This window comes from Convolutriloba macropyga, chromosome 2 (assembly GCF_964194025.1).
Source record: "Convolutriloba macropyga chromosome 2, txConMacr16.3, whole genome shotgun sequence".
NCBI classification, from domain to species: Eukaryota; Metazoa; Xenacoelomorpha; order Acoela; family Convolutidae; genus Convolutriloba; species Convolutriloba macropyga.
In genome coordinates, this window is record NC_134469.1 from 47,134,514 (window position 1) to 47,159,013 (window position 24,500).

The 24,500-nt window shown below is 34.3% G+C and overlaps 2 protein-coding genes across 2 annotated transcripts in view; one reads left to right on the top strand and one right to left on the bottom strand.

Moving 5' to 3' along the window:
* LOC142334919 (uncharacterized) overlaps window positions 1-7,550 on the top strand; it is an 86,958-nt gene extending 79,408 nt beyond the window's left edge. Inside the window, exons 3-4 of the mRNA XM_075383248.1 lie at window positions 4,347-5,057; window positions 7,292-7,550. Of these exons, the coding sequence (XP_075239363.1) occupies window positions 4,347-5,028 (682 nt within the window). The 3' untranslated portion in view covers window positions 5,029-5,057; window positions 7,292-7,550. The remainder of the gene's footprint in view (window positions 1-4,346; window positions 5,058-7,291) is intronic.
* Window positions 7,551-14,063: 6,513 nt separating this feature from the next.
* LOC142335315 (fatty acyl-CoA reductase 1-like) overlaps window positions 14,064-24,500 on the bottom strand; it is a 97,979-nt gene continuing 87,542 nt past the window's right edge. The window contains exons 8-10 of the mRNA XM_075383762.1: window positions 18,611-18,700; window positions 18,084-18,368; window positions 14,064-14,302 (exon numbers count right to left, since the gene is read on the bottom strand). Of these exons, the coding sequence (XP_075239877.1) occupies window positions 14,200-14,302; window positions 18,084-18,368; window positions 18,611-18,700 (478 nt within the window). The 3' untranslated portion in view covers window positions 14,064-14,199. The remainder of the gene's footprint in view (window positions 14,303-18,083; window positions 18,369-18,610; window positions 18,701-24,500) is intronic.

Here is a 24,500-nt window from a genome sequence, read left to right on the forward strand (position 1 = left end):
TCGACTATTATAAGATTTGTTAGATCTGTTCTCTCTCATGATTGAGAGAAGAGCCCTATGATCATTGATTACAGTAAAGGGTTTGCCGTATAAATAATATTTAAAGTGTTCCACGGACCAGACAACACCCAAAAGTTCGAGCTCATTTATGCTATATCTGTCTTCAACCGAATTCAAGAATCGTGACGCGAATGCTACTGTATGCCAACCATTAGATGTTCGTTGTTCTAATGCACATCCCAGACCTTTACGTGAAGCGTCGCATTTAATTCGTGTTACTAATTCCGGGTTCAAAAGTTTGTTTTCGGTAGTTTCCGAAATTTGTTCTTTAATCAATGAGAACTGTTTTTCATGCTCATCTGTCCAGAGAAATTTTGTATTTTTTTTAAGCAGAGGTTGGAGTGGGTAGCAGAGTTGTGACAAATTTGGAATGAATTTTCCTAAATGGTGTACTGAACCCATAAACGATCGAAGTTTTTTAAGATTTGTAGGTGCTGATAATTTTCCGATTGCATCCGTTTTATTTGATAGTGGAGTTACACCTGATTGTGTAATATTATGTCCGAGCCATTCAATTTTTTTCTTTTGCGAAGTGACATTTTGCAAGATTTATTTGGAGATTTTCTTGATCTAGTTTTATTAGACTTTTCCGTACTAAATCGAGATGTTTTTCTATTGCACCTCTGCTCACTATCAATATATCGTCCAAGAAACAGAAAGTATTATCCAGACCTGCGAGAGTGCAATCAATAGCTTTTTGAAATTCAGCTGGCATATCTGTAAGACCGTAAAATCCAGTTTTAAAGCGATATGTGCCAGTCATATCTCCGCTTACGATATTAAATTTACAATGGCGGGCTGTATCAATGTGTAACTTTAGTTTACTATAAGCTGACTGCAAATCAAGAGTTGTAAAATAAGCAATCTCTTGCGGCGCCGTTGACAGTGTTTGTGAAATCAGTTGAATTAGCGAGTCTATGTTTGGCATTTGTTACTTGTTTTTGTGAATGGCTTTATTTAGAATTTTGGCTTTATTTAAATTTTCCCGCGCAGGTTCAAATCCTGCTGACTGCGCCATGTCGTACAGATTAGCAATCTGTAGATTGAACTGATTCGCGGTGCCGATTTGTTCAAACTTAGTGTTCCAATTTGTGGATTTATTCGCGGAGCGAAATGACACTTAATTTTGATGCTTGTTGAATTTATATTCTGAATACAGAATTTTTGTAGATTTGGCGGAGCGAAAGTTCGTTCTCTTTTTGAATGGACATTTCGCTTATCGAAATACGCTTAATTTGTATCTTGTCTAAATTAAGGCTTTTTGCGGAGCGGAATCTAGTTTAAGAGAGAGACAACCAAATTGAATTCAGAAAATGAGCAGAAGGATTCCAAATTAGGATTAACTAAAACTGATCAGCAATTTGTTCACAATACTACATTTCCAATTGCGGCATCTTGAAATCACGAGACAACATGAACAGACAAAAGATATCATACACAGGATGTAAACAAAATAAAAATTGTGAAAACATAAGATATGATCTTCAGAACAAGAACTAAATGATGAGTGAAATAATGGTAAATGAAAATGAACTAAATTGTTTCAAATTAAAATGAACTTGATTAGCTGCACCAAATCAATAGCCCCCAGACTAACATGTACTATTGTACCACACCTCCCAATCATATTTGAGCAGCATTAGATTCCGAATTTCGCGCTCCGCTCGTTAAAGACAATTTTGGATACAGGCTCTCAAGAATCCCGTGATGAGCATTCAGTACCATGACGTGGCCTTTTTCATATGACTTAACGACAAGGCCGAGCTGCTACATATTTACATGTTTTCGTAAAGCAAAATCTGTTTACCAGGAGCGACTCTAGATCAAGTAACATGTTTTTACCGAATTGAAACATGAGACAATTTACAGTGATTGATATATATGTATTTACAAATACATCCATCACTGTTTGAATATATATATATATATATATATATATATATATATATATATATATCACTACGGTACCAAAAAGGTACGTACACCTAAAGATTTTTTAAAAAGCAATACAAATATCAAATAATACAACAATTTCAGTTCAAATCTTGTTCTCTAATAACGCGTCATTACACCTTTAGCTTTTTTGACGTCTAGCAGACGTTTGGTATAGTTTTCATACAGGTTTCTCACGACGTCTGGGTCAATTTCTCAAGACGTCTAGGCCAATTTCGCTTTTCAAAATTCGAAGAGAGAATTCAATTAAAATTTATAGGAACATTGCAATTCTGGTGCAGCGAATCAATCCAACAATTGAATAATCGTTCAACCCAACTAATATTTTTTTCTGATTTCTTGATATTATTGTAGGAGCGAATGGATCGCAGAGGTCGTCATCCGGCTCTGTTGTGTCACTCTCGTTGTCATTTTTTTTGGTTTTTAGAAAAATGAGCAATTTATAAAAATAGTTTTCAATATTGACTCAATTATAGACCTTTAAAAGGTCCTCTTTGCCGAAGTTGTTATGTTTTATGAATGTTTCCTGTTTTCAGTTATCCCCTTTAATTATCTTTGAAGTGTATGCTTTGTCTCAAGAGAAAAAATTGGGCTTCCAATAAAATTTTCCAAGAAACATGCCTTAAGGCTTCCAAGAATTTTTTCAAAGAAATTTGCTCAGTTGATTGCTCATTTTATACCATCTTGTAAGGTTGAACTCTTCGAGACAAGTGTGAAAAGTGAGCGAAAAACTGATTATGTTCAAAGTCTAATGTGATATGAAACGTGAAATCTTAAAAAAAGTGGGACGCTTGCAAACTTATGAAATAACGATTTCTTGCTTGAGCAACTTTCAAAATTAGTGATCGAGCCTAACGTTATTGTTGATTTTCTTTAACAGCGAAAAAGAGGAGAATGAAATTTCTCTTAAAACTTCTAATTTTCACGCCTTTTTTTCACGCCTTAGAAAGCAGGCCTTAGAAAGCTTTATGCTTTAAAAGCAGAAATCATGCTGTACGTAGCTTTTTGGTACCATAGTGTATAATTAGGTTTTCATTTGCGTCAATCACTGAGCCTTCGAGTCTTTTGCGGGCTTTTTATGTTGTCAAAGAACGTCCAGGAAATTACTTCTGTTAGCTAAAGATCTGAAGTTTCTGCAGTTTTTAATGGGTTTGTTACAGCTGTCTCTATTTATGCACCACAGTGGTAACTTTGTGAGATGATCAATTGCTAAAACTGCCGCAAATACGCACTCGATTACGGGTAAAGTAATTAATTTTAGGTGCTCGACAATGCCCAATGTTGATATAATCTATACATCCCTTCTAATTGGGTGGATGAACACCATAAGAGAATTTTAGTGACCATACTACTTCATATATTATTTCAATGGAATCTTGACAATCATACTAAGATCATAACAGAAAAGTTTATGTTCAAATTGAACCAAACAAACAAGTGTAAACTAAGGTAAACAAGAAACTAAAAACTGACGCAGCTACTGTTATAAAATTGGAGCCATCTTATTAATCATATATGGTTTTTACCAAAAATTCACAGTTATGTCCTGAAAACCTGGAAAATGAGATTCATTTTGTTTTCAGAGGCGTCTTTTCTCTGCATATCTGGGATTATTTGTACTGAACTGGGACTTAAGATTGGCTTATCTGGGACTTCTTCTCTGTTGTTTGACTTTAGTCCCGGCTTATCTGGGAATCTTTTCCTGTGCTTGTTTTTGATCCCTGCTTATCTGGGACTCCTTTTGCCAGCTTTTTGAGATCCACGTTTCAGGTTGTTTTGGTGCGCTGGCTTTCTTGAATGGGCTCAGTGGTTTTCGTTCCTTTTCTGGAATGGGCTCGAATAATTTCTTGCCATCCATACAAAGGCCATATGTATTTTGTTATCATACAGAGATATTTTTCTATGGTTCTCCCTAACAATGCAAAGACCATGAATGGTTTTTATTAATCATACAAGGACCATCCATTTCTTAGTAATCATGGAAAGATCATATATGAGTGTTAGTAATCATTGCAAGATCATACTAAGAAATGTTATATGTCTTATATGGAATCATAAATGATCTTTGCATGATTAGTTATTCTTGTTATTTATGATTAGTTATTCATGAGCAGTTCTTGTTATTTTAAAAGACAGGAATAATCATGTTGGCTGCTTAAGCGTTCGTGTTCAGACTTTTGTGCCCTTTCCCATGTTTCCAGGCTATCAAATTGTGAACGGGTTACGCTGCTCTCGTGCTTTCATCTTTAGTCTGGACATACTTGACTTCGGCCTGGGATCTCAGCCTGGGTATAGTCGAATGTTTTGTAATTGTTTTCCTTTTTTTATTTCAGGACATTGAATCACCCGAGCTTGCTACAGAACACAGAACAGCTGATAACAAAAGGCTCGCTCGTGTTTGGTCTAACTTCTGCTGTCATAACTACACTTACAAGTCTCCTATTCATTGGCAGATCTGTAACTTTTCCCGGCGATGGTTCTCAAGATAACGACTTCTACAGGTGGGTGTTAATTGACGAGCTAGTGAAATCTGCCGCATCAATCTTGGCTCTTCTAAACACTGCGATTTCCTTCCTACTCTTTTTCATCCAGAATCCGGAGTTCGGAAAAGTGTTAAAAAATCTCTCCGTAGCATTGCTAACAAGACTATCGCAGGGTGGGTTTCGCAGAGCCGACCACAACAGCAGCTCGCCATTCCAACAGGGGCAACTGAACATGACTTTCGAGATGGAGGATGTCGCAAATGAGCCCAAGAGGAAGCAATGCTGGTTTGAAAAACGAGCCCACCAGCACAAACCTGACCAGTTGAGGCCCATGCCCGAAACAGAAGCAGATCGCCAGAGAGAAGCTTTCTTTTTGGAGCAGATGGAGAACGTATTTGGACTGAATCAGCAAAGCATGCAGCAATGTGCCATTGAACTCAGACCAAGGGACGTCAACACTCAAGATTTTTATCAACACGTTGTTGCTCAGTTTCAGAAAAATGAAGTCGAGACAAACGTTGAACACCATTGACAATTTCATCAACAAAGACGACTGAATCAGTAAAGCAATTTTTTTGTCTAGCTTGGGTAGTTCCGACCCCATTTGTTATCGAGGTTTAAAGTTTTGAGTAAACCCGGGATATTTGGCTTGATTTTGTTCACCTTTAGCGCAATCTTTGTTCAAATTAAGATTTTTTCGATAAAGATATTAATTCAAAATTACATTTCACGCTACAAACTGAATCAATTTCGTGTTCCTAATAGACGAAAAGCGATAAAAAGGATAGTTCCGGTCTCATAGGGAACTTTACTATAGAAAAAATTAGAATTCTATTTGAGAGCTAATTTTTTAAAGAAAAATTTCATGTTTTTTTTTTGCTTTTTAAAGTCACTTATAGGCTAGTCACTTTGCATACCGAGATTCCATTAATGGAGAACTTCATTAACAGCCAAATGATGCCCAATGAACAAAAAAATAGTTTTGAAGAAATTGCTAATGTTTTTTTGGCTTCGACTCATCAAGCGAACCTTTCTAGTGCTTTGAATGGACAGCTTATGGCTGTTAAGACATTAAAGTTTTTTTTTGAGGTTTATTTGAACATTAACCGATCTCGAAAGTTTTTGTGAACGAAAAGTCCTTTTCAGTAATGGCAGGACCACCTTCCTCTCTACTACAACAAAATTTTTTTGGTTAGCAGTTTTTTTGTGCTAACTGTTGGTTGTATGACTTCGATGCCACAGTTTTCCTATTTGTTTTTAATTTTTTGATGTTTTTTTATAATTTTGGTTCTGCTTGAAATCCTATCACAATATCCGAATTATGAAAGTTTCCAATGGCTTAGAAAAGAAATTTATTGAATAATCTATAAAACTTTCAGAGACTTATTGCAATTTTTTATTGATGAACTATGAATAAAAAACATCTTTGTCTAACCATCGGGGCATAACTTAGCGTGTTTATTGCGTTCCGTTAAAAACTTGCGTTCCGTTTTTAATGGCGTTGACACTACGGGTTTTCTCAAAAATTTTGTTATTTTAATATAACTGTTCATATTGGTTGTTTTTTAGAAGAAGTTTTGTTGAAAAACGATAATCCCATAGCTTTTAAAAAAAATAATTGAAAACAGAAAAGTTTTTATTTGTAAGCCTAGTTTTTAATGCCTTTGACATTTTTTCTCTCTCATTTTTTTAAAGTTGCTGTTTTTGCCTGTTTTTTTTATTCCTTATGTAGCGGTGTAATGTGGAAAGGTCTTATGAGCCTCTAGTTGATAATTGAATGAATGATGTTACTCAATGCAGTCAGTTTATAGCGAATAGTCTTAATTTTTATATTATTATTCTTTTCAAAAATTTTTTAAAAATCTTTAGTTTTTTTGTTCTTTTTGTCAACTTGTAACCTATTCTCATCATTGTGAGGTCCCATTTAGTTACTTGTAGTCCAAAAACTAACGTGTTTTCTGATATTACGTCTTAACTGATTTTTTTGTTGGACAATATGCGTTTTGTGAGTGGTCAATATTTATGTTTCTTTTTCTCTTCGTTTAGCACATTCAGATTAGCACATTCATTAGTAACAGATCGTTTAGCACATTCATTAGTAACAGATCTCAAAGTTTTTGAAATGCGGCTCAATTTTACTTATTTAACCCCTTATTATAATTTTAGCTGAATTACTATCATTAACAATTGAAATAAAAAACAAAATTTAGATAATAGTTAATGATTTTAATGCCCTCAAAAATTTGAGTTTTCGCAAATTGTTTGTATTTTTTGAGTTTTTCTGCATCTTGAGTGCTGTTCTACGGCTTAGTCTAACTAAAAACAGGTCCTATTGGTTTTGTGATGACCTCACAAAACTTATTTCTTATTATTTCGTTAAGCGCTAATGATCTTTAGGAGGTTTGAAGTTATTTGTTTTAAAATGTTGATTGTTTTTGCCTCAATTTATCTTCTTTTTTTCAGCTTGTTACCTAGTCTCACTAAGGAAAAGCAAATTTGTGTAGTTAATGTTTTATCTAATTGCATTTTGAAGTTCTTACTAGGCTTTTTAAATTTAGAAATCGAGTTTTGCCGTGAAAATTTTGTTTTTGCTTATATTGTTGTTTGTTTTTTTTTCTTGTCCTCTTTTTAATGGCAGATCTGTAAGCGCTGTAATGAGGAATGAAATTATATAATTCGATTAGTTGTTTGAGTGCGAAGCCTTTTTTTAAACACAGAAATCTATTTTTACTTATCTCTTCAATTGGTTGACAATTAAGTCAAATGTAGAAGACCTCGGTTCGGAACACCATAAGCAAACGCACATCAACGAGCCTCCTTGTTTTAATTATACACTTATGACATATTGTACATGTCTGTTCAAGGAAGTCAAAAGAAATGAACGATTGAAAACCCACATAACATGCAACTGAACATCACGGTGGTCACTTGGGTGTCAATGCTCATTCTATTCAGCTCCTATTCTTCACTTTTATATGTGTGATTTAAAACTGAACTTTAATCTTTGAAGACTTTGGAAACGATCGATGATTTAAACTGTGACACGCTACATTATTAAACCGGATCAAATCATTTTTGTATACATAGTTGAATTGTTAAATTTAGTTTCCTGTGCTTTCAAGCACGCAGTTGTTTTCTTGCTCTAAAACTATTGAAACTGTCAAAAAATCAAATCACGATGCAAAGTTTTCAATTTGAAAAGTTGCCTAACTATTTGTAACTAGGAGAGACTTTTTCATCTGAAGTATTGCGAGCCCCGTAACAAAAAGAGGCCATCGCCACAAGTTGTTTTTCCTGGCATTTTGTGGTTTGACATTTGACGAATCATCAAAAAGCATTATCGGGATACTGAATTCGTTCATTGAACAATTGCGATATTTTTTTTATTTTTGATTTGTTATATCTTTCTCTAAAATATATTTGTGTATAGTTTTTCGCCAAATATGTGTCTTACTGGAAGAATGAGTGTGTCTTCTTTACGAGAAAATTTTTCAATCAGTCATTTTTTTCTGAAAAATACCCATTCCCTTTTAGTCTTCAATTGCTGCGGTAAACAGTTGTTTCTTCACCAATTGCTGTTATCAAACTTTTTCAAACAACTGTTTGGATAAATTTTTAGCAAAATTTTTGAAAATTCATCATTTCTTTTTCTTTTTTTTTTTGCGTAAAAGGACATAAAATATGCCCATTTTTTATCCCATTTTGTCCCATTTGAGTAGTTATGTGATAATGTTGACATAAAAACTGTCGACACAATCTTCCTTTATTCAGATAAGTGCTTATTGTACCTCTGATTCGTAGAAAGTTTTCTAGAATTAAAATTTTGTTTCTGATAAATAAGGATTTTCACTTGAAAAAAAATAACACAATTTTTCAGAATATTTCGTTTTTTAAAAAACATTGGCGTAATGATAGCAAGGCCAGTTTTAGTCGCATTGTCGATTTTTACAATGAAAAAGGATCCGAATTGTATTTTGGGTTTCAAGTCTGTTACCATTGAAGAGTAAAGTTCGATAATTAGGCTCAAATTTATGTTCAGATCAGGTCCAACGAAACAAATGTTGCGTTTTTTGAGTAAAACTAATTAATTTTAAGGCTCAGACAAATTGATTTGGTAATTAAATAATAAAAACTTGAGTTTTATTTTAACTGTTTAGCCAAATTAGCCTTTTCTGTAACATAATGACTCGTCCATTTACCTTCACAAGCAGTAAAAAGTTAATCTCTTGAAAATTTTTTGTTTGTATGCTTACGGTTGTTAGGTCTTGCAGCTTAAAAAATTGTTTTCAATTTTCTTTTTGTGATTTGCAACCTTCAAATTTAATTTTGTCATTTTTTGGACAATTTCAGCAAAAAAGGTGGCTCTTTTTCAAATAAATCATATCTTAGTCCTCCTGCCATTTTTTATTTTTTAATTTTTTTTTGTTTTTGACTCTAAGTGTTTTGATTTGACATTCCGCATGATGTCAAGTTGCAATGGTTTGCGTATGAAAATGTAAACAATTAATAAATGGTTTCAATGAGAGCTATTAGGTTACATGACTTTGAGATTGATTGTTTTTAAAATGTGTATTTTTATTTTTAAGTTTGCCCTTTTGGTTTTCTACCTAGTTGTTAATTATTCTCATTGCCAACAGGTCACATTTGGTTTCTGATTATATGCAAGTCATTCAGTTTAGTTTTGTTTTCACCTGACGCTATTTTGACTTTTTAATTAACCTTTTATAAATAGATAGACTTTGTTCTTTGTTTTCAATTGATTTTGTTGTTTGCCTTGTCTCTTACTCCCCCTAATAGCTGGCATCATCGACCCTCTAATGTCTTTTTGTTCAAATGTTTATAGTGGTTTGAATTCAAAGCATGTTTTAAACGGATACACCTACTTTTTTGGAGCAATAAGTGACTTTTTGAAAGTTTTCTATCTTTTCCTCTTTTGGTGGACAGTTCATTCGAAAACGTGGTTCAGCGGGGTGGGAACATTGAATGCAAATGCACATTATCGAGCCTCTTTGTTTACATATAGATTCTTTTTGTGTCCAGGGTCAAATGCGAGAGAAGAGATTTTTGTTGAGTTCCTAGTTGAATGTAACAGCAAATTTCTAAAGCCTATCTGAAATTTGGTTAGTCGAAAGCGGTGGACAAAATTAGATTTAATTAAAAGTTAAGTAAAAAATGGATAAAAATGGATAAAAAAACTAATTACTGATTTTGGGGGCATCGGCAAACAATGATCCTAACCAGATTCCAAATAGGCTTGAATAAGCAAAAATGCCTTCAACTTGAGATATAAATTGATAAGACTACAAGCAAAACAAATGATAAATGTTTAAAACTTAAATTTTTACTGTGCATATTTATATTGAATAAAAAATCCTGAAAACTAAGACGATCACGTAAAATCTCAAAAGATGTTAGGTGAAATACTAAAAAATATTCGCATTTGTGGGAAAAATTAATTTTCGCCGCGGAATTGGACTCCACCAAAGTTTTCTCACGAATCTGGTCCAGGTAATCTTTGTGGGAATGTATGATTGCTTTACTTTTCCAACTTATCTAACTTGGAGTGTTCGATTTCCCAATGAGAGTGTCTGGATCCTGGCGTTCATTTGGTTTTGTAACAATATGATTGTGATTGCAATAATTGATTTGAACAGAAATTAAAGAGGACTGAGAGAACCATTTCACTCCCACTAAATACATTTAACTATCCGTGAAAGTATAGGTTATTTTGAGCGGTTTGAACTTAGTTTGAGAATGCTTTTATGTAAGGAATCAGTTGGTATCAGTTGTCTCATGTAAATTCTCAGCACAAACCATCTTTTGGAAAAGGTGATAGTCTTTAAAACACCTGCCGCAAACAGCATATACAGAAAGTGCACTGAAATTAGGCAAGAGATGCGTGGGGAGTGTTGCTCATAGATTTTTTCCCAGACAAAATTATAGAAACTTTCAAAGATTTGAAAAAATTTTATGTCCGTCTATACACTAATTCTTTTAATTGCTCCGATGATGTCAGCTTTACAAAAATAGGTTAATTTATTTAAAGATTTAGTCTTTACACAGGCATTTCTGATCATTTGCTTAAATGATCTTGTCTATATGTCTGAAAAATGCTACGATTATCTATAATTATGTAATGTGGTTTTGGAAATTCAGTGTTTCTTTTTTGTCATATAGAATTGCACACTCATTCCATATGACACACCTCTTTTATCGTTTGACAAACACAGTAAATTTATTTGCCCCGGTAATTTGTACACCACACAGAAAGTTATATGCAAGCTGGCCGAAAATAGCGTTATTTGTCAAGGTATTATTTTATCTCACCGAACCTTAGCTTCTGCAAAGAGAAAAAAGATTTTAAAAATGCTGCAATAATTTTTATGAATGAATTTTTGAGAGACCCAAGAAACGTAATACATGGTCAGATTTGATCGAAGGGCATTCGGCTTGCAAAAAAATCCAAATTATTTTAATGATTATCAATACTTTACTTTTTTGCAATAATAAGAACGTATGTTGTTACATTATATACTTCGAAGTAGAATTACACTCACTTTTCCATATTACCTTATTTAAATATCTAATTTAGTTTTGAAAGTTGGGTGTTTTTTTAAAGATAATGAAAAGGAGGTAACGTTTAAAATTCTCCAAATATTTTTGAGCCTCGAAATTATTGCAAGTGAGTGTTTATTACAAGGTCTGCTAATGGTGTCTCAACATGGTTCATTGAAAGCGCAGAATTTTAAATATTTTTCCTTTCTTTCGAAGTAAACGGCATGAAAATTTGCGCCTAACATAAATCGCGCTAAAAATGTTCAACAAATTTGTGTTAAACGACCAATTATAATAAAACCTGTAAATTATCCTTTCTATAATTCATTGCAGGTCTTTTTATCACTTTGCTTGTATTATATCAGAATGTACGTGCATTCGAAGTAGACTTAAATTGGGTCCTTTATATAAAATCATCTTTTCGAGCAAATACCTTCTAATTCAACTGATTTCAAGATTTTATAACATTTTATAATATTTGGACATGATTAAGGAAATCAACAGATTCATCACAGAATGATAATAATCACTGATTCCTCTCATTTAAGGGCATGATAAATGTATTAATGATTTTTTAGACTGGTGATTACGTTATCAAAGAGCCTGTGAAATTGTTCCAACAGACAAACTTTATCTCTGGTTGAAAAAAATGCCCGATATTATTGTTTCGGTCCATCATTTGATCAAAAATGGAGGAAATATCTATTTAAATATACTGATTACCATTAAAAAATTGTTAAATTTATTGAAATCGGGAAAACGGTGTATTATATTGTGAATGATGGGCTTATTTCAATTAGGGAGGGGGGCATGTGGTAATTCTCAAGGAGAAAATATGTAGAGGAAAATACAAATTTTTGAATTTATAGCATAATCTGAAATCGCATTTTAATCTTTTTGTTTCATTTTGTATCCAACATAAGATTTGAGAATGATGCATGCTAGTGCCTTAGATTTTGATCTAATACCAGCTAAAATTCCACCAGAAAATTATTGAAAATATTTTTAAGAGAACCTCAAAAATTCTAAAGCTTGCTCAACATAATTATTATTAGGCTTTTCTGGTTTTCAAAGCTCTACTCCACTTCCTTGCATGAAGTTTACATTCACGAAGCAAACGTTTCACGACTAGGAATCATTTAGATAAACAACAAGTTCTCATTTCTTGGAGAGAGATTTTTTTCAGGTTCTTGTTCCAGAATCTCAAAACAAATAATGAAATTTTTTCATTTTTGGCTTCAATTTTTGCTTGAAAAAAATTTAAACTCCTAAAGCCACGTAACTAAATTGATATTTGTATTTTCTTTTTTACTGTTACTCCATTGAACTACCAAGATTTTTACCACTAAGTTCATCGTATTGCTTTTTTTTGTATAACGACAATGTATTGTTATGAAACACAAAATTTGTCAATTCTTGCATCAGTTCCAAAGATCCATCATGATTTTCTTTAATTATTGTTTTTTAACGAAGATATCTTTGCATAGGTAAAAATAATTTTCCGGGTCGAGACCGAATGGTTAACTTGTACGAACTCGCAAGTTTCTTGCAAAAGATGGTTAACTTGCAAGATTTGGCAAGTCTCTTGCAAAAGATGGTTAACTTGTAAGAACTGGTAAGTCGAATGGTTAACTTGTAAAAACTTGAAAGGCGAATGGCTAACTTGTAAGTTTCTTGCAGGTTCGTTCCGCTCGAGCACAACTCTTATTGGTTAATTTAATTTAGCATTCAGGCATTTACCGTAGAAAGCGCGTGGGAGTTAGTTGCTCTGTTTGGATAACATAATACAATTCGACCTCAGTAGACAAAATGGTTACTTTTTGGATTTTATCAATTCAAGAGAGTTCCTTTTGCAATTCCATTAAAAAACTGAACATCTCAATTAGCTTATTGACGATTGCTTTTTCAAAATTTGTCCCAAAATATTGATTTTGATTGAATTTGCAAACTCATATGTCAGTATTTTCTCAAAATATTTTAGTGGCCCTTCATTTTTATACCCTTTTTTATAATTTAATTCACACTTATCCAGATTCTATTTTTTCCAAACGTCTGTTACACCCATGTCTTGTAACGTTTTATTTACGGTTTAGTGCGTATGTGTTTGTATGTGCTTGTGTGTGTGTGAGTGTGTGTGTGTGTGTGTGTGTGTCTGTGTCTGTGTGTGTGTGGGTGTGTGTGTGTGCGTGTGTATGTGTGCGTGTATGTGTGTGTGTGCGCGCGTCTATGTGTGTGTGGTGTGTGGTGTGTGTGCGAATGGTTAACTTGTAAGTAACTTGTAAGTCGAATGGTTAACTTGTAAGAGCTTTGTAAGTCGAATGGTTAAGTTGTAGGAACTTGTAAGTCAAATGGTTAACTTGTAAGAAATTGCAAGTTTTTGGAAGAAAAATTTGCAAGGCGATGCATCGCCTTGTAAGTTTCTGCCAGAAACTTGCAAGTTCTTACTAGAAAACCATTCGGCCTCGACCCGGGTTATTCCTAAATCTATAATTTTGTGGTAACAAATGGTTGCATGAGCAGTGTACTAGACAAATTCCAAACCAATTGCTTCAAGACTTTTGTTGGATAATTAATTGATAACCTTTTCTCAGACAACAATTAAAACTTTTCTTGACAAAGGCTGAGAGGTGTTTTGGACAATTCTGTGGTGTGCACAGCTTCGTATAAGCCGACTTGTTGATAATAATTTTTGTTTATTGCACTTAATATTTTTCTGGTGTCTTAATAGTTTAGCTGCATTTGTTGATTGTGAGTATTTAGATCAAAAGCTCAGTATTTAGATCAGTATTATATAATCTGCTGTGACATTCGAGCCTGATAATGCATTCTTTTTTGTCTTTTTTTTCTGTCCTTATCGAGTTGTCTGCTTTCAAGTGGTCCATCACCGAACGTAAATGAAGATATGTTTATAAATTGCTTCCTATATCCTTTCATTAAATTGTAAATGTTGATAATTATTGGCAGAAACCGAGCGGAACTAAAAGATAACATCAGATACTTAGGGATGAAAGATTATAATTACTTTTAACCAGTTAGTGGAAATGTTGAGTTATAGTACAAAAATTCAAAAGAGTTGTATATCTGTGGTCAATCAAATAACTTAATATAACCAACCAATTGATGTTTTTTAACAAAAACAAATTTTTAGTCAAAGTTTTGATTGAGGACAGAAGAAATTGTACCCCATGTGAGTTAGCTTTGCTCCCAGTGCAATGCACAAAGCTATTGTGGAGTAGTGAATCATCATTAACCTAAAACAAAAAGATTTATATATATATATATATATATATATATATATATATATACACATATATATATATATATATATATATATATATATATATATATATATATTTATATGTATGAAATTACGTATATAAAAAAGGAGGCTCGGTAATGCGCGTACGCACATAATATTCTGTCCCCGCTCACTCACATTCTCGATTTAATTGGTTACCAAATAATAAAGAGATAGAAAACTTTCCAAAACATACATATCGTTCAAAAAAACAACAATGGAGTACACCAATGCCACGCTAGACGGCCAATGAAACTTGTTATTAACAGGAAAAATAGAAATGACAATAATGAGAATCAAATAATAAGCACTAATTACGACCAAAACTCGATGTCTATATTAAAAAAATCAGCACAAAATCAAATTCACATCAGATAAAGTCTAAACAAAACAAATCATGCTATCCTTCTTTAGAAAAATTTGGAACATGTTTTCAAAGCGACTGGGTAACAGTTGGTCGACAAAAAAGAGCAAAAAGGTTGCGAAAATCAAAATACGTATCTGTTTTTGAAAACAATTATTGTTGAAATGATCAATATTATTAAGTATTAACTGCAATCATTAAACTGCTCTTTCACATCTCCATACGAAGCAACTGAGACCTGTCATTATCCAATGTACTTCACACGACTACAAAAAGAAGGACAAATAATGGCAAAAGTAAAATATTCACTTAAAATTTGCGCATAATGGCAGTGAAGCCGTTAAAACCAAAAACTGGCCAATGAGAGCATTAAAAATTTTCTTTTGCCATTTATTTTAGAACCAATGGGACTTGTCTTTCATGTTATAATTTGAAAACAAACCAAAATTCTTTTAAAATGTACAATTTTTAGAAAATCTCAAACATTTTTATAAAATCTCGTAAAAACAGTAGCAATTAAGCCGAATATCAATTGATTCAAACTAAAGCAGCTATAAAAAAATTTTAGCTCACCGGAAATGGGTTCTGACCTATGTTAACAGAGACTAAGGTACATATGCACCGAAAAACGATTTACAAAAATGGCAAAGCTCAGAAATCTTGGCATGATTTTGAAAAAAAAAAATATCATCAAAAGCCGTAACAGACATAGGTTTTCAACAAGGAGAGAGATTAAGTTGTAACACCTCAGAAAGCCATTTGGACCCATTTTTAATGAGACCAAGTCAGTAGACTACAAAAAATAACAAATACAAGCAGAAGTGAAAACTTCAAACAATTTTGCGACATCGCAGTGATCAAGGCACTATAATCATCAGATGTTTTCTGCAAGAACAGTAAATCATCACTTGCATCTAACCTGAACATCAACGGGTCTTCCTTATGAAAAGACTACGTAGAAAAAGACAACAACAAAAGGAAAAATTGAACAGTAAAGAAATCTTGATTTTCTTCTGAAATGAAATGGTCGAAGCCATCGGTCAAAACATATAACCAACCCAAGAAGTATTGTTTGAATCAACAAAAGCTGTTGGTGCTTCTTATCAGTGAAGTTGAGTTACTTGGGGAAAGAAGTAGACAATTGAAAAAATCTTTTACATTTGAATGTGATTAAAAGATATACCTATAAATTGAAATCCTTAAACAGATTCAGTCATACGTCCTGAAGAAGCAATTCAGACCTATCAAAATTAATTATATATCTTAAAACAACAAATAGTGATAACTATCGCCAAATACAAACAGCAACTAATTTTCGCTAGAGAGCTTTGTCTCAGCCAAAAAGCACAATCTATTCAACAAAAACAATTAACATATTCAGTTACGCTTTCTTCATCCTTGTTTATTTTACCAACTTACATTTTTTCCAATTGGACATGTCAGCGATGTGATATTTTGACAAGGAAACAAAATGAATTTGAAAAATGTCCAATTATGCTCAAAAATACGAAAAATATTTGAGAACCCGTAGTATAAAACAAAGAAACCACTAGTTAAAAAACGTGTTGTAGACGTTTATTTCCGACTCACAAGAATTAATATTCCGCCTGTTTTTACTGACACTACGTCAGAAGTTCAATTAAATCAGATATTAAAATGCAAGGTTCAAAATTTCATCAGCGTTTTCTTAAAACAATTGAATTCAAAGTCATAATAGACATTAGATAACAGCTGAGAGCCTTGACCTGGTTAAATTACACTTATTAAAGAAACCACTTGGAAAATTGAATCTTTTATTAGAGAGACTGAGTCATTGGACTACAAAAACCATAACAAATGAAAACAAAGCATAGAAACTCCAGAAAACTTTCTGAAAACAATTGCTCTGAACCCTAAAATCAAGGAGAGAACTCTGAGACCAAAAAATATGGTCGTTGGGCCTCATTTTTTAAAGTTAGTATCTGTCTATATTAGAGCCCTGATTTGACAATCTTATCGTTACTTTATACAAAAAACTATAAGGGTGGAAAAGTTTTGAAGAAAAAAAGATCACGCCCCTTTAAACTGAGAGTTTTTTTAACGTAAGGATCCACGGTCAGATTAAGATCAGACTTGACTTTGCTGCAGGTCTTTAAAAGCACACAATTGTTCAATTAAATTCAAAATAGATTTAGTTTGAAACAAAGTTTTTCAGTATACAAGAAATCATGCATTTTGTTCAATTATCGGGTTGAAATTCGCAAAAGTGACAAATTTATATTTTCAGAAGACTCCTGAAGCCAGAGTACATCTAACTCTCTTTATGAGCTTACAAGGAGTTGAGTTTCAGTCTTAGGGTGTCTACTTCCAGCAATTATAAAGAAAGTGGGCTAAAAAAGCATATTTGATCCCATTTTTAACGGAAAAACTCTGAATTTTGAGAATTTTAAGCAAAAAATTCAGGTAAAAGAAAATCTAATGGAACATTTCAGTAACCTTCCTCCAATTATAATGTTAAAATCAATAACACTACTGTTAACATACTGAATTTTAACATACTTTGACAAAAACTGACTAAAATTTAGTTAAAAAAAGAGAAATGTGTATAAAAACAACGGAATATATTCTACTATTCACAAAATTTTAAACCTCGATTACTCGTTGTGAAAAACGAAAATAAAATAATATTTTTTTAGACCAATATTCTACGCTGGACAAGATTCCTAATGATACTACTCACAAATCTTTGCGATGATTATATCGATCGGCCAAATTTGACTGAACAAAAAAAAACCCATTTAAGTATATAGTTCATCCCCACACTAAAGTGGGTCGGAACAAAAAATAAATAATTAAAGTTATTTTAATTTTGATTTATCTGTCTCCTAAATAGGAAAAGTTAAACTAGACAAATAATACTTCTAATCATTTAAATTCTCCACAGGTTAGAGCTTTTAAGTTGCTTAAAAAATATTTTCTTCAAGAAGTCAATAAAGCCAGCAAGTTGATGAAAGAAGTATTTCAATTCCGTTTTTTATATTTGTTCTCTAGAAGAATTTTTTTCCATCGTTTTCGAGTATGAGACTTATTCAATTGGATTCAGTTTTAACAAATAAAACCTCGGAGAACAACTAAAAAATACTTCATTTTTAAAAATTTATTTTAGGCTGTCAAAGAGAAAAGGAAGAAATTACTTTTGTTTTCTTTTTCCTTTTAGCTCCTTTTGTTTAATATATATATATTTTTTCGATTTTGAAGTCTTCTGGCATTTTTATGTTTTTTGCTATATCGGAAAATCTTTGATCTAAAAAACTTCAAAATTTGAAAACCTAAATTAAGTGACGGGAAGTAACTTACTTGATTCAGAATACCTTAATTGCAGCTAACTTACTTTCTCATTGTGACTCGCGCTCCGTTCATTCGCGCCAAATCCTCGTTCATTGCGAATTGTTTCAGCCCGAGACAGTAGTTCTCAATATATTTGTACCAATCTATTCCTCTCATGGACACATTCCACTCCTTTGTCCAGTGGGCGCAACTTTCACCACAGCTCTGGAACTTGTTCAAAAGATGCTCCATCTCGACTAAGTTGTCAACTTCCCATTTCCAGCTGTTTTTGGTGAAATATTCCAGCTTTTCGATCGATTGGTCCAACTTGGTGTAGATTGGGGCTAACCTTAAAAATTTTACAGGAAAAGTTTCCCTCCATTGTTGAGTTTCTAATCAAATATTTGGAAAGACGCAAAATTGAAATTCAGACTGTTAGTAGCTATCAATAACCCTTGCCGCCCAACCCCGGAAGATTATGACCTATACTTGATGAGATACTTTTACACGGTATTTAACATCGACCGATGACGACACCTAATTGTTCAGCAAGTTTTGATTGCTTCAAACAGATAAATATTTACTATTTACTTGGGTTCTTGTCCAAGGCAGCGTAGAAGGGTGTCGATAAGTTTAGACCATAGTTTCTGCTGGAATGTTGTATAGAACCAGTTTTTCATGCTGAAACATATTCTCCTTACATAACAGTGATAATTAATCGCATTGAGAATAGTGTTGTCGAAACAACAGATTGCTCTGTTGGCCGCTTTTTGCGCGCTTGTTTTCAATAACAAAAATTAAAGCTTTCGGTTTGTACTTTTAATGCATTGAAGCACGAGCAAAGTTTCATTTTGAGTAAAAAAAAATCAAATTAAGGAGTTAAATCTAAGGAAGTTAAGGCTTCAGGAAGTTAAATCTAAATGTGTTTCACAATGTATTTGCGCCCTTCTCCCAAAAGTGTTCAATATAAATTAGAAAGAAAAGCTGAAACCCCTGACGTTTTTTCGTATGCTTTTCTAGGTATGATCGCCGTTTTCGGTTTCAGTCGTAGAAATCATCGGCATGTTCGGTTTTAAACCAGAAGAAGACGACCTTAGGTACTTGTTTTCTTATAATCACATCAAAGTTCTCTGAACTAATGATCTGAATCCCCATAAATATGCAACCTGTTTGATACATTTCAAAATTTGGCAACTAGTTTTTTCAACGAGCTCAGGTCAAAAATTCATTAAATATGCACAATCTTTTTAAAAAAATTTCTCCTAGAAGTAAGTTTGAAATTTCTGCAAAAGACGGAACCATAACTTTGAATATAGTATGAAAATACTTAATTTTACAGAAATTTTTGATTAGGTGTCAAACCGAACATACCGACAACTCCGACAACATACCACCAAAATTTTATAAATTATTGTGCCTTTTTCGGTCTTCTGGACTAGGGGTACACAGTACAAGTATTAAAACGTGTTAATCTATGTTCATTTTGTGTTTTCGTCATTATTTAATTTTAGTGGTGTAAAAGTTTTTTTCAATTATGGCTTCTCTTAAAGGTATTTTGATCTGATTTTACATCTTTGTTCCGGCCAATTTTAGTGGGTGAGGAACTATATATTCGAACGGGTTTTTTTGTTCAGACAGTTTTCGCTGATTGATATATTCATCGTAGAGGGTTTTGAGTTGTATCATTAGAAAGCCTGTCCAGCGTAGAGTTATAATGGTTTAAAAGTTTTTGAATAGTAGACCGAAATCCGTTGTTTTGTTCACTTTCTTTTTATTTTTGAAGAAAATTTGTCAATTTTGATAAAGTTTGTCAAAATTGTTGACAGCAATTTCACTGAATTTGGTAAAGAATATAGCTAAAAATTTCTTGAATTTCTCTTTTCACACAGTTATCGAGGTTTGAAGTTTTTTAAACATCTAACTAATTTTCGGTGTTTCTGTTCACATTTTCCTTATATTATGCAATCTTTTGCCCTTTTTGATAAATGTAACGGCTGCTGTCCTATCAATGTCAAGGAAAACTTTCCACCGCCCAGTTCGTTTCTGTTGTTTCAAATCTGTCCGGATATTGTGTTTTTGCAGTTAACTTTTGTTAACAGTATTATCCGTTATACTGTAGATTACTGTTGCATTACTTGTTGCTCAATTACTCCTGATAACTAATTGCTGGGCTTCGCTGTTTAACATACTTGTTTCTCTCAGAATAACAAAATAATTCAAATCGAAACAATCAAATATTTGTTGAGTTTTTGTTAATAACTCAAGTTATAAATCGAATTTATGAAATTTAATTCCAACAAGTTGTAGCCCTATAACTTGGCCATAGTTATGCAATAATTCAACTTCCTAGCGAGTCTGCTTCATAAAAGGGAGATCAGAGTATAACTCAATTTTGAATACTCCGATAAATCAATAATCAACTGTTTCTTTCTCAATTGGCTTCAACCACCAATATCAAACTATGCAAGGCTTCGTTAAAACCAGTCAGAGAAACTGAATTTATGTTTTGCACAGAGTTTCTCTTACTTAGGAACTTCGTTCCTCAGAAAGAAAGATTTGAGAATATCAAAGTTAATTCTCTTTTCACAAGTCAAAGTAAATTTGAAACCGTTAAATCACAAATATGATCTACCGAAACAAGACACGATATCAAGTAATTTATGGCTCAAGAGAATGTGTTTCAACACGCAGTGTATGTCAGTTTGATATGACAAAATTAACGAATTTCAACTGATTTTTGGTAACTTTTCAAGTTCTATTTATACTGCCGTACATGAAAAAATTGCATCCCTTATTGGTTGTAGATTACTATGTCGTAAGATTCTATGATTACACTGAGGTTGGGTTTTGGGATACCGTATACGGTACCCCGCACTCTCTGAATTAATAGGAAAATCGTAAAATTATTGGAATCTGGCTTACCAATTTGGGTATCTTTTGCTCCGTTTGAGCTAAATTTGCGTGATCGTGAACACTTGAATATGTGGCAATAAAAACATAATTCGAGTTTGAGTTGAAGTTTAACTTCATGCATGACGGTTGTGTACTAATAATACTTACTAAATATAAATGTTGAACAAAATGAACAAATCCGTTTGGCTTCGATAGAATGTAGCATTAAATTTCGCTTTTCATGCTATTCTGGCTCTAATGCTTGAAATGGCCTTGAAGCGCTATTCAGTTTGGTTGTTGAATTAAAATGTTCAGCCGCCACATCGTCGGCTCTGTTTTTCATCGGGAAAACATCTCTCTCAGGTAGTACTGGGGCGAGCTTCACTACTGGTCTCTTGTTAACTGCATCTTTCGTTCGAACTATCGCTGATCGAATCACACCGTCGGACCCATCGATGGTCTGTGTAACTCGACCTAATTTATAATATCCACGCTTATCGCTTTGTCCGATTAACCAAACGAGATTGCCTTCCTTAAGAGTTTCGTTCGCCGTAGATTGTCATTTCTGCTGGTTGTTCAGAGTTGGCAGATATTCTTTACGAAATCTGTCACATATGAGATTTGCATAGGCTTGAGTTTGTCGTAAGAGCTTTCGATGATCAACAAATTCTGCTGCGCACGGTAGGTAGGGTAAGCAAACGTTCCTGTTGCCAAGCAGGAAGTTATTGGGGGTCAATGCTTCTAAGTCATTAACGTCTTAACTGACTGGATTCAACGGTCTTGCGTTCAATGTCTGCTCTACAATACACATCGTAGCCGAGAGAACGTCCTCGGTGACTGATCTGATCCCCAACACTGCATACATTGCTTTCTTGCAACTTCTCACCATCCGTTCCCATACTCCTCCAAAGTGAGATGCTGCGGATGGGTTGAACTTCCATCTTATTCCTCGTTGAATTAGAGGTTCTTCGATCCCTTCTTTGTTCCATGCCGCAACGTACTCTGCAAACTCTGTTTCAGCCTGTTTGTCCCTTTGTCGCTGATAATTGTACTTGCTTTGCCTCTTCGAGCAATAAATCTCATTATTGAATTGTGAGTACTATCTACGTCCAACTTGGGTACCACTTCTATATGCACCGCTCTCATAGTTAGAGAAGTAAAGAGACAACACCATCGTTTTTCGTTTCTTCGCCCAATCTTCACAATGAGAGGGCCAAAGTAGTCAACTCCAACATTTGTAAAGGCTGTTGAAGCATATAACCGCTCTTCGGGTAGATCTGCCATAGCTGGTGCTGTCTTCCGTGCTCTGCCTTTTCTGCAGGTAACACACTTGTTCTTAAGTCGTTTCGTATGCCTAGGATCCACATTTTCTGCTGAACAATGTTTTTTACATGCTCAGTGCCTTCTTGTTGACTGTCCTAGTGCTCATTTTGCAAGAATAATTCAACCGCATGATGTTTCCAATGTAGCAAAATTGGATGTTTTGCATTAAAGTCCAATTGACTTTTGGCTATTCTGCCTTTAGCTCAAATAAGTCCTTCCTCATCTAAAAAGGGGGAGAATTGTAGAGTTTTGCTGCTTTTTGGAGTTTCCTTTTCAGCTTCGAGAGATTTCATCTCTTCACCAAACTGTTCTTGCTGTAGTAGTTTGAAGATAGTTGCCTTTGATTTTTCTCTTTCCTCAATGCTGACTACGAGTGTTGCTGGTTTGTGTTTGTTCAATGCTCGCTGTACGTATGCCACTGTATTTACTAGTCTGTTGAAGTTACTGAATCGTTCTCATTGGATAACAGCTTTCTTTTCTTCAGCCTGTATCATGAAGACTGATGAGGGTATATTCTCTTCACCCGATGCAAAGATTAGGTTCACTTTCTCTGGCCATTCACTTTCTGGTCACTTCAACCAGGCCGGCCCAGTGAGGCACTCATTTCTCTTGAGTTCCTCAGTGTTGATTGCTCTGGTGCCAATGCCGCTGGGTTGTTGATACCAACCACATGTTTCCACTGTGAACCACCAGTTGTATCCAGTATCTCATCCATTCGATTGGCCACAAAGACTTAGTTGGCCACTGCAATACTGTAGTTGAGTCTGACCAAAAACTGCAACTGTCTATCTTCATTTCATGTTACTTGACTATCTGTTCTTTCAGCCTCACTGCCACGACTGCCACTTGCAATTACAATCGCGTTATTGAAAGATGCCTCATCGGTGCCACTCTGCATTTTCCAATGACAAATGCTAAGTCAGCTGGGTATTCTTTTGGTTGCGAACGTAGATAGGCCACTGCACACAACGTGTCTTCTTATGCGTCAAAAAACACATTAAGTTCGGTTTTAGCCTTCAATCTGTTGAAGTACCTTCTATCGATGCTTGTTTCAGTCACTATTGGAAGTTGTTGTTTCCATCTCAGGATTTCTGCTTCGTGACCAGGCGCCATTTCGTTGTCCCAATGTTGCCCATTCTTAGTCCAGATGCCTTTCAGAAGTCGTCTCATCAGAACACTGAACGGAGCAAAAAATCCAATCGGGTCGAATATTGAAGAAACCAATGACAAAATCTTCCTCTGGGTTATAAGTGCTTCAACTTCGTTGTTTTTACCTCTGCATACTTGAAGACTGTCATTAATAACGGTCCATTGTAGTCCTAGTACTGAGGATCCCTCCGTATTAGGTTCCATTTCGACTTGCTTCGTAATGCTGATTGACTGCAAGTCTCCTGGGATTGCCTCGGTAACTGCATCGTTATTGCTTATCCACTTCTTCAGCTCAAATCCTTGTCGTGAGAAAAGAGGATGTAGTTGATTGAAGACATCAATTGCTTCTTTGAGGTTTTTAATGATTTGATGAAATCGTCCATTAAGAAGTTGTTTTGTATTGCCTTTTCTACAATTGGCTACTCTCTTTCGTTTTCCAGTCCCTATCGCTTGAGAGCATAAATTGCACAAGTTGGAGAACTTTTTAGCTCCAAATACATGACGCTTGTATTCGTATATATGAACAGGTTCATTTGTTCTTGGACGCCATATGAACCTCAAGCAACTTCTATCCTGTTCGGGAACGTGCATTTGTAGAAACATCGATTAGATATTAGCTGTTAGGGCTTTTGGTCCTTCACAAAATCTAAGGATTGTTCCAATAAAACCGTGTAGCAGATCAGGTCCTGCTAGTAGCTTATCATTTAAGCATACTTCCTTGCACTTTGAGGCAGTATTGCAAACACGTCTTACTTAGCCAGGCTTGTTCGGGTTTAGCCCTGAATGGTGTGCCAAATACCATTCTTTCCCGAAAGTCCCTTTCACTTCGGACTCGTCCAATATCTTTGCGAATCTTTTATCTACATCTGTATCTATTGACTGTTGTTACAAACTTTTCAGGTTTGTGTCCATTTGGAATCTTCGCTCCAGTGAGTAAAGCTGACCCAAGGCTGAGCTGTAGTTGTTCGGTAGGTTTGGCTCGGGTTCACTCCACAGCATTCCCAGTACGTACCGCTCGCCTATGAACTTCCTCGTACTCTCTAGCATCTTCTGTGCCTGCAGTTCCTTCTTTGACTGGCACACGACGTTGATTTTGGAAGCATAGGTTTCTATGTCC